Raw genomic sequence first — 11,072 nt, forward strand, 5'->3', positions numbered from 1 at the left:
CGGCTCGTGATCTCTTCATTCTCATGGATCTAAATACTTTCAAGCATCTTCGTTCATTTGTTAATTCTTCCCGGTGTTTCGTTATGTTTTATTTGTTCTTTTTCAATTCTTACGGTGGTTCGTTCAAGAGTTTCCTTCCTTTGTGTATCATATCTATGCATTCGTGCTTTTCAAATTCTACCGGTGGATCGTTGAAGACTTTCTCAAGTTTGCGCTATATCTATCTTAATCTTTCTTCGAGGATAAGTAGTATGCCAAATCCATTGCTTGTCAGCAATTAAATTGTTGAAGGATACGCATAACATAGTTCTTATTCTTGTTCCATCCAAGTGATTAATTCCTTATTCCGAAGGCTTATCAAATTCTCAGTTTCATTGGTTTCATCTTCTCTTTTCCCGGAGTTCCAACCTCTTTCAATTATATCACCACGGAGATCCATCTAATCATTGCAAGGATTCAACTTCTCTTTCCTTTCGATTGGTCATTCTTTTATTACCGGAGTTCTTCATGGAGGCTCTACATGATGGTTCATCAAGGATGATTCCTGCTCCTAGCATTCATTGAGATTCTTTTCAAAGGAGCTCAAGCTTTCTTCATCTTGTTATCCGGAGTGCAATTCTTTCTTCTGAATCATTGGAGGTGGTATTATGTCATTCTTGATAATTTGAGTTCATGTTTCATGATTCACATGTTATTAAGAATGAGGTATTTTAAATCCACCAATCTCGTCGTTGGGGTTACCTTGGGTTATCTTTCACCTAAAGCCTTCTCTAAGGTTTGTTGCTATTATGGTGCTTATAAATGATCCAAGTTCTTCATTTATCCTTCCCGGTGCGATATACTTTCTCGCCAATTTGTTCATATCAATCCAATTCTTTTTCCGTGAGTGGCAGGTGGTCACCTCATAATTCGAGATGTATTCCATAAGACCATATCAAGCTTATTCTTTTCGTTGTGGGTTTTCCAACAACTCCGTTCTAGCATTTGTTGTAAGTGTGCTACCTCGAGATCTTGTTTTCCTTCGTTCCGGAGGCATTGTGATGTTGCTATCTTCAACCTTTATTTTGTTCTTGTCAGGACCTTGTTCCTTTCTTGCCTATCCATTTAACCGGAGTGTCGTGTCCTCTGCTCAAGTTATTTTCACTGTATCAAGTCTTGCATAACTTCTTAACCGGGGTGTTTTCAATATATATCTTCCCTTCAACCTCAAGGCTTTCGCAAGGTTCGTTGTTCCTCTTTTCTAACGGAGTGTTTTCAACTTCGTTCATCTCCTCGTGTTCTTTTTCTCGAAATGTCTTAACCTTTTCAAGGTTATTTGGTTTCACTCGTTTGTCAAAGGAGCAACTTAGTTTTACCTCTTCTTTTTCTCTTCCGTTGTCCCTCCGGTGCCATTCTAGATCTCGGGACGAGATCCTCTCGTAGTGGTGGACTATTGTAACGCCCCGGGACCGATGTGCCAGGTGTCCTCCAGTTATTCGTTGTCGTTGCCATGTCATTTGCTTGCGTGTTGCATTTCATCATGTCATCATGTGCATTGCATCATCATGTTTTCAAAAACCTGCATCCGTCCGGGTTCCCCCAGTTCCGTCTGTTGTCCGTTCTGAGCCCAGACACACTTGCACGCGCCCGTGGCATGTCCGAAATAGTATTTTATAAGTGGCCGGAAAATGTTCTCGGAATGGGTTGAAAGTTGGCATTTGGTCTTATTTTAGTGTAGATAGACCGCCTGTCAAGTTTCATCGCATTCGGAGTTCGTTTGATAGTCCAACCGTTCAATATAGCGGCAATAGTAGCCGGTCTAACGTCTGACGTTTTCGGTCTCCGGAAACAGTCGCCGGGCCTCCCTCTCTTCTCTTCTCTCAGCTCGAGACCGTCTACACAGCTCACTACCTACCGCCAGGTCCAACCTAACCTCTCTCATCAGCCCGCAGCCCCCCCTCGCGCGCGTCCGAAAGTTGTCCCGGATCCGACCCGAGCAGTCGTCACCGTTGTGTCCGGATCATCCCCAAACATCTACAAAACGTCTCCGTTTTGTTAATTGGACTCTCCTAGCTCCCTCTAGGCCTATAAATAGGTCCTCCCCGAAAATCTCGGATCCCCCTCCCCGAAACCCTAAAATTCGTCCCCGCGCCGGCCGGACACGTCCGTCCGGGCCGGACATAGCCGCCGCCCCAACCGGGAGCTGCCACGTGGCGCCACCTGGACCACATCCCCGCCGGCCCGCCGAGCCCAGGTAGGGCCCCCGCGGGCCCATCCGCGCGCGCCGCCCGCCCGGTCGCCCCGCCGCCTTCTCCTTCCTCCCGTGCCGCTCACCGCCTCCCCGCCGCCACCGCGCCGGCGCCGAGCCGCCGCAGCTCTGCCGCATGGCGCCCGGTCGGCCCCTGCCGCCACCGCGCCGCCTCGGCGTCCGCGCCACTCGCCGCCTCCCCCACGCCGGATCCGGCCTCGGCTCCGGTCTCCTCTCCACTCCGGCGACGTCCGCGACGAGCTCCGGCCAGCTACAGTGCTCCTCCGGCGATCCTCGATCCGCGTGTGATCCAGATCTGAGAAATATCTCCCCGCGGTTGACTTTTTCCCTCCTAACCCTAGCTCATGTGCCCTTATTCATCATGCTATAACTTTGCATCCGTAGCTCCGATTCATGCATATAGCATATCAAAATGTTCATCTCAGAGAGTACATCATTTCATTCCATTGCATCATTTTAATTTGAGTTCATCTTGATGCCCGAAATGCTGTTGGAAGAGGGCTACTTGAGATAATTGTCAGATCTGTTGCTCCATTTAGCATTTTGTCATTTTTGCCATGATTAATGTGTGCATGATATGCCCTAATGCTCTACATATGTTTTGTTAAGGGTTTTGTCATCTTTCCAGAGGTGCAACCCATGTATTTTTGTGATGTGTGTGGTGACTAGCACAAGCTTGCAAAGTGGTGCACTTGTTAATTCTGTTTTCAGGGACTTAGCATTTCCACTAAGTCCTTGAGCTGTTTATCTCATATGGCCATATGTTCATGTTGTTTCCTAGTGATCCGTGCCTCTTTTGAGGATGATCAGTAAGGATGTTTTGTTAATCTTGTAGTGCTCTATCCATCCATGTCTTTGTTTGCAATTATGGAGCAACCTAGCTTGAGTCAATCGAGCTCTACTTTTGCTACTTTGTGAATCTGGGCAGATTGTCAACTTGTTTGCAATTTTGCCGATGATGTTGTAGTTGATCCGTGCATGCTATGCTATTGTTCTTGCCTTGTATAGCTTGCATTTTGTGTATTCTTGACGGGTTTATGCTTAGATTATCATGACTTTCTCTGTAGTAAGTGCATCGAGCTCGTAAACATGCCTACTTGAGTTATATTTCAGCATGTGCCAGTTTTCACTAAGTCTGAAAACTGATTATGTTTTTGCCATGTTCACATGCTTGCAATTGTATTTTCTGGTCCTTTTTGGCTCAAGATCACTAAGGGACTTTTGTTAAGCTCTTTGAGTCGCTCCATGCCATGCTTTACTTTGCCATGTTCGGGTCCTGTAACATGTAGTTTTGTTGCTCCGAAGAGTGCTACCTGATCTGAAATTCCAGACAAGTGTTAATTTCACTAAGTCTGAAATCTGTTTGCCATATGCATTTTTGCCATGCTTGTTTGAACCTGTTAATGGATGAATTGGCCGTAGCTCAGTGCTAGACTTTTGTTAAGCATCTTGAATGCATCCCTGCCATGTATTTAGTTGCCATGTTTCAGTGCTGTAGCATGTTCATCTCTTTGCATTTAGATGGTTACTTGCTGTAAATCGCAGACCGGTGTCATATTTGAATTGCTTGCCATTTCCAAACCGTAACTCCGATTCCGGCGATCTTTATATCGTTTTCAAGCGATTTTATCTCATCTTTCCAGTGGCACACTTGGATTTCCAAGTTGAGGCATGGTTCATGCTTTCCCTTGTCAAATCTTGCATGTGCATCCCGCATCGCATCCCGCATAGCATATCATCATTGCATCATATTGTTTGAGATCTTGCACATGGTTAATTGTGTCCTTGTTTCTTGTTTGTCTTGTTTGGGTAGAGCCGGGAGACGAGTTCGCTAACGAGGAGCCCGTTGAGTTTTCTTTCGAGGATCCAGTCAACTCTGACAACTGTGCAGGCAAGATGATCATACCCTCGAAATCACTACTATCTTTGCTATGCTAGTTTGCTCGCTCTTTTGCTATGCCAATGCTACGATGCCTACCACTTGCTTTCAAGCCTCCCAAATTACCATGTAAAACCTCTAACCCACTATGTCCTAGCAAACCGTTGATTGGCTATGCTACCGCTTTGCTCAGCCCCTCTTATAGCGTTGGTAGTTGCAGGTGAAGATTGGAGGCCGTTCCTTGTCGGAACATTTATTTACTTGTTGGGATATCATTATATTATCTTGTTATCTTAATGCATCTATATACTTGGTAAAGGGTGGAAGGCTCCGCCTCTCGCCTAGTGTTTTGTTCCACTCTTGCCGCCCTAGTTTCCGTCATATCGGTGTTATGTTCCCGGATTTTGCGTTCCTTACGCGGTTGGGTTATAATGGGAACCCCTTGATAGTTCGCCTTGATTAAAGCTTTTCCAGCAATGCCCAACCTTGGTTTTACCATTTTCCACCTAGCCTCTTTTTCCCTTGGGTTTCCGGAGCCCGAGGGTCATCTTATTTTACCCCCCCCCCTCCGGGCCAGTGCTCCTCTGAGTGTTGGTCCAACCTAGAGCCCCTTCCAGCGCCACCTCGGGGAAACTTGAGGGGTGGTTTTAGTTGTACGGATTGCTTATCCGATTGTGCCTTGAGAAAGAGATATGTGCAGCTCCTATCGGGATTTGTCGGCACATTCGGGCGGTGTTGCTAGTCTTGTTTTAACCTGTCGAAGTGTCTTGAAGAACCGAGATACCGAGTCTGATCGGAATGTCTTGGGAGGAGGTCTATTCCTTCGTTGACCGTGAGAGCTTGTCATGGGCTAAGTTGGGACTCCCTTGCAGGGATTTGAACTTTTGAAAGCCGTGCCCGCGGTTATGGACAGATGAGAATTTGTTAATGTCCGGTTGTAGATAACTTGAACCTTAACTTAATTAAATTGAATCAACTGAGTGTGTTACCATGATGGCCTCTTCTCGGCGGAGTCCGGGAAGTGGACACAGTGTTGGGGTTATGTTTGCGCAGGGTACTCTCTAGTTTCTCGCTCGCGCTTTGCCTCCTCTTCTCGCTCTCTTTGCGAACAGGATAGCCACCATATTTGCTAGTCACTTGCTGCAGCTCCACATATATTTTACCTTGCCTTACCTATAAGCTTAAATAGTCTTGATCGCGAGGGTGCGAGATTGTTGAGTCCCTGTGGCTCACAGATTACTATTACACCAGATGCAGGGCCTGATGATTCCGCTCCAGGAGACGCGCTTGAGCTCAAGTGGGAGTTCGACGAGGACTCTCAACGTTACTATGTTTCCTTTCCCGATGATCAGTAGTGGTGCCCAGTTGGGGGTGATTGGGACCGTGTCGCATGTTGGGTTATCTTTTATTTTGGTGCCGTAGTCGGGCCATGAGTGTTTGGATGATGTAATGTTATTTATGTACTTGATTGACGTGGCGAGTGTAAGCCAACTATGTTATCTCCCCTTTTATTATCTATATTACATGGGATGTTGTGAAGATTGCCTAACTTGCGACATATGCCTTCAATGCAATTATGCCTCTAAGTCGTGCCTCGACACGTGGGAGATATAGTCGCATCGAGGGTGTTATAAGCCACCACATTGATCACAAAAATACATGGCATAAACTCCTGTAAAGATGGCATGGCATAGCCCAAAACACATGTAGAGCTCGAGTCCATATGCAGCACACAATAATCATGGCAAAAAATGACAAATGCTCATAATCTGATAAGAATCAGCACCTAACAATTTATAGCACTCTTGCAACAGTCATTAGGGCATCAATATGGACTCAAACAAGCATGGCACCATGGAACAAAATGAAGAGCACATCATGATGAACATTTTGATATATCATGCATGAAAAACGGAGCTACGAATCAGAAGTTATGATGCGATGAACAGGGCTAAAAATATATCAGAAAAAATGACTTGGTGGAAAATGGACCTCTCCGGAATAGATCTAGGGTTCGGGAACGCATCGCGAGGATCACCAGGGTTATCTTGGATCTCGTCGGAGTTTGGGGAGGAGGTGGCCGGAGTCGGCGGGCTTGCCGGAGAGCTCGAGGGAGCGGCGGTCGGAGCTTCAGGGAGGCGAGGGAGGCCGGCGAGAAGGCCATGAGCGGGCGGCGGTGTCCAGTGGCGGGTGGCGCATGGGTGGCGGCGGCCGGCAAGGCGGCGAGGAAGCGGGCGGCGGATGGAAGGAGGCGGCCGCGGGCGGCGATGAGGCAGGCGGCGACGCGCGGGTGGATGGGCCGTGGGGGCCGACCACGGGCCCGAGCGGGCCGGCGGTGGCGCGCGATGGCCGGGGCCACGTGGCACGACGGGAGAGGCTGGGAGCGGCGGCGGGGTTACGTCCGGTCCGGGACGGACATGTCCGGCAAGCGAGAGGGGGAAGATCTAGGGTTTGCACCGCGAAATTTCGGGGGGAGGTGCAAATATATAGGTAGAGGGAGCTAGGAGAGTCCAAATGAGGTGCGGTTTTCGTCCACGCGATCGTGATCAAACGACTGAGAGGATGGAGGGGTTTTGGATGGGTTATTGGGACACTTTAAAAGGGTGTTGGACTGCAACACACACGAGGCCTTTACGGTTCCTCGGTTAACCGTTGGAGTATCAAACGGACTCCAAATGGCATGAAACTTGACAGGCGGTCTACCGTGGTGTACCAAGGCCGCTTGGCAAATCTCCGTCCATTCCGAGAATGTTTAACACCCGCTCATGAAAAGAGGCAAAAGGGGACACCGGAGGACATCGGAGTGTCGGATTGCAAAACGGACAACGGGGAAAATGCTCGGATGCATGAGACGAACATGTATGCAAGTGCGATGCACATGATGACATGATATGAGATGCATGACAAGAACAAAATGCAACATGAAAACAAAACCCAGCCATGAAGGGAAACTCATATCGCATCTCCGGAAAAAGGCAAGAGTCGGAGTCCAAATATGGAAAGTTGTATCCGGGGCGTTACACTTTCCCTCCTACCGATCTACGCTCTAGCTCGCTAAGATCTTGCGGACGAACTCGGCGAACTCACAACACAGAAAGACACGGGGTTTATACTGGTTCAGGCCACCGTTGTGGTGTAATACCCTACTCCAGTGTGGTGGTGGTGGATTGCCTCTTGGGCTGATGATGAACAATACAAGGGGAAGAACAGCCTCCTGAGGTTGAGGTGTTCTTGTGTGTATGAACTTGTTGTGTGTAGATTCCCTCAAGCTAAGATGAGATGCCTCTACTATGGTGGTGGCTAGTCCTATTTATAGAGGCCCTTGTCCTCTGTGACGCCCCAAGACCGATGCGCCAGGTGTCTTCCAGTTATTTGTTGTTGTTGTCTTGTCATTTGCTTGCGTGTCACATCTTTCCATGTCATCATCCGCATTACTTCATCATGTTTTAAAAACTTGCATCCGTCCCGGTCTCCTAGTTCTTCCCCTTGTCCGTTCTGAGCCCAGACACACTTGACCTTGTCTTCCTAACCTTCTTTGCATAGTGCATCGACCCCTCGCGCATGTCCGAAACTTACCCGAACCCGACCCGGGTTGTCGGTACCGATGGATCCGGATCATCCCCAAACATGCACTTAGAGCCAGTTCTTTTAGCCTCATGATTCTCCAGAATCGTGATTCTGGGAAACTGCCCAGAGAATCATCTGCCCACAGAATCGTCTGCCCAGTTCTTTTCTGTGATTCTAACCTGTGATTGTTGTATGAGTTGTGTGCTGAAATATCTATAACGCCCCTAGACCAAAGTGTGTGATACATTGGTAACACTTGGTTATTTTGAACACGAAAACGAGTTGCAAATCTCATAAAGCATATAATATTACAATATAAAGCAAGTTGCAAAATCATAAATTGCTTGTATTACAATTTAGGACCAAAGTTGGAAATATTATATAGTGCTAAATATTACAAGTTAAAAGCGAATTGCAAACTACAAGATGGACGCTCTCAAGGTACAAGACTGACAACAATAGCCTCACGTGTGGCGTTCATGGTACCATCATCTTCAGGTGGTAAAGCGTTGGCACCTGTAAACAGTTGTGCAGGTTGCACGTACGCATCATTGTCAAACTTGTCAAAATGCTCATCACGTAATTTGCTATCACGAATGTAGTTGTGAAGACACATGCACGCAGTGATGATCATCTTTTGGGTCTCCGGTTTGTACCGTGGTATGCCTTGGAGAATACGCCATTTCATCTTGAGAACACCAAACGTTCTTTCGACAACATTTCGCAAAGAAGAATGACGATGGTTGAATGTCTCATACCTCCCCATGGGAGGGTGTTGTTGGAAATCGGGTACATGATACCGTTGTCCTTTGTATGGTGCTAGATATCCAACTCTGTTTGGATATCCAGAGTCGACAAGGTAGTATTTATCTACAATAAAACATAGGAGGTTAACAAGAAGGTACAGTACCATCACTAGAATAACATGTGTACATACAAGAGATTACCTGTTGGTGGTTGTGGGAAATGCTCATAACGAACTATAGCATCGCTCCATACACGTGTGTCATGAACAGATCCGGGCCATCCAGGAACAACAAAAGTGAACCTCATATCAAAATCACACACTGCCATGACATTTTCGCTTGTGTACCCTTTTCTGTTCCTGTGTTGGGGCTCCAATTCCCTAGGCACAACCACTTTAATATGTGTTCCATCTATGGCTCCAATAGCATTTTTGAAATGAGGCCAGAACCTTGTTTTTCTAAGTATGGGATGAGGTTCAGAGAAGGATGGATCCATTGGTCTAATGTAGTCACCCGCCATGTGGTCCACACACTCCAAAACTTCATGGAATTTTTTGTTAGTGACAGAACGACTATGTGCAAACCGATCTGCAACATTGTCAGTTGTCTGCGTTGTTCCCAAAGTCCATAGAAAAAGTGCCAGCGCTTCTTTCGATGATATGTTGCAAGTTGACTTAAGCCCATACTTCTCAACCAATAGATCATGTAATGGCTAAAACACTGACCTCCTCATTCTGAACATAGCATAGAAAGCTTTAGGATCCTTCTCCTTCTCTTCCACCCATTGGAGGCCTGTAACAAGTGGTCATCTTCTTGACGCATACGGCAATGATTTGCTTGATGACGCCATTTCCAAAGCAAATGCAAGCATTCCAGCCTCAAATTCCTCATCTTCTTGCTTTTTTTATCCATCTGCCACAACCACATACACACATAGGAGGTTACAACAATTCGGTACAGTAGGAAAAGAGTAGCTCATAACAGGGTGCAGTAGCAAAAGAGTAGTTCATAAGAAGGCAAACAACATAATTCAATTCGGTACAAGTTCAAAGCAAATACAATGGTTCAACAAAATAAAATAGTTCACTACAATACAAGTTGGAAGCATTTGAAACATAGAGGTTCTACTTATTGTTGAACTCCCATGTTTTGTTTATCCATAGAAGCCTCGCACTAGGCTCGTGACCCTTGAAGGCAGAGAAAACATCACGATTTGTCTGATCCCTAAATAGTTGTGAAGCATAGAAATGAACATCACTCCCAGGTGCACCACCATCCGCCTCTACCATGGCCAACATTTCGTGAATCTCCTTTCTTGCTGAAACTTGAGTTTCATCTCTCTTGTTCCTTGAATCAAACAGGTCCACCATACGCACAAATGCCTCATTTTTTGCATGCTCACTTGCCCACTTTTCATTCATCTTAGGAGTTGGCGAATAAGGACATGCCCTCTTCTTCCCACCCTTAGCATGATTAGGACGAGGTGTAACCTGAGTTTCATCACCTTCACAACCAGACTCATCATCCAAAGTGATTCGAGACGTAGAACCTTGATATGTTGGCATTGGCACCCTCGCATGCTCATTTGTGACACAACAAGCATCAAACACCTCCTCCATTTTATCCTCCTCCGCAAGTGCAGCATACCGAAACTTGCTAGCCTGCGGACGTGCCTGCAATGAAATAGCACACATTCATGTTAAATGAAATGAAAAATCCAACATGACTCCCAGTTTAATAAAATGACAAACAACAAAGGTACCTTCAACTCCAATGCCCACCACTCATTTGTAGCAGCAATGGTCTTCGTATAAGGATCTCTTCCAATGCCAGAAGCTTTTTGAACCAATGTCTTCCATATGGCATAATCACCTCTACATGCATCCCACCTGTTTTTTAATTGCAAGTGCGAATAGCCACGCCCAGAGCGCTCATTGAACTTAGTAAGCAAATTAGCTTGTCCTACATCGGACAAAGTGGTGCCTCCAGGGGCCTGGTTATTTGCTCGCACCTCCTCTACGCACACATCCATATAAATGGAATGAGCCGCACTATCCCAAATTGCTTTTGGATACTTCACTTTCTCCATCTACAACATCAATATGTGAACGTTTAAATGTAAACTATTTTTTTACTAAGCAGCAGTCATTTCATACCACTACAAAATTCATACAGTAGCAATCATTCATGCAATTTTTCATTGCTATAAACAGAGTTCGAACAGTAGCAATCAATCATACAAATTTCGTACTAACCAAATAACCATACAAATCGAAAACAGCATAAGCAAACAAGTAGCAGTATAATTTTTTTGATTCATACAAACAGAGTTGAACTAATATGTAACAGAGATATGACAAAGAGAAGGGGAGAAAGGATGAGATAGAGAGGAGCTCACCAACACCGGTTAAGTGGGCTCGGTCGACGCCGGCGCCTCCTGCTGCAGGGCGGTTGGGTCGGTGCGGGGAAGCCGGTTGGCCTCCTACTGCAGGGCGGTTGGGTCGGGGCGGGGAAGCCGGTTTGCCTCCTGCTGCCGGTGCCGAGGGGTCGGGGGTGGCTGTGGACTAGACGGGGATGCCCTGTAGAGGACCGCCGGCGGCGGAGCTGATGATTTCGGGGCGGGGAATCCGGC

At 46.6% G+C, this 11,072-nt stretch overlaps 1 protein-coding gene across 1 annotated transcript; it reads right to left on the minus strand.

Annotated features, from left to right (window-relative positions):
* Nucleotides 1–9,459: 9,459 nt before the first annotated feature.
* On the minus strand, nucleotides 9,460–10,534 carry LOC123106754 (L10-interacting MYB domain-containing protein). The gene is made up of 2 exons (XM_044528825.1): nucleotides 10,203–10,534; nucleotides 9,460–10,113 (listed from the first exon to the last, which is right to left on the minus strand). The coding sequence occupies exons 1-2, from the start codon at nucleotides 10,527–10,529 to the stop codon at nucleotides 9,565–9,567; spliced, it is 876 nt and encodes a 291-aa protein (XP_044384760.1). The 5' UTR covers nucleotides 10,530–10,534; the 3' UTR covers nucleotides 9,460–9,564.
* Nucleotides 10,535–11,072: the final 538 nt, after the last annotated feature.

Source organism: Triticum aestivum, chromosome 5A, assembly GCF_018294505.1.
Source record: "Triticum aestivum cultivar Chinese Spring chromosome 5A, IWGSC CS RefSeq v2.1, whole genome shotgun sequence".
NCBI classification, from domain to species: Eukaryota; Viridiplantae; Streptophyta; class Magnoliopsida; order Poales; family Poaceae; genus Triticum; species Triticum aestivum.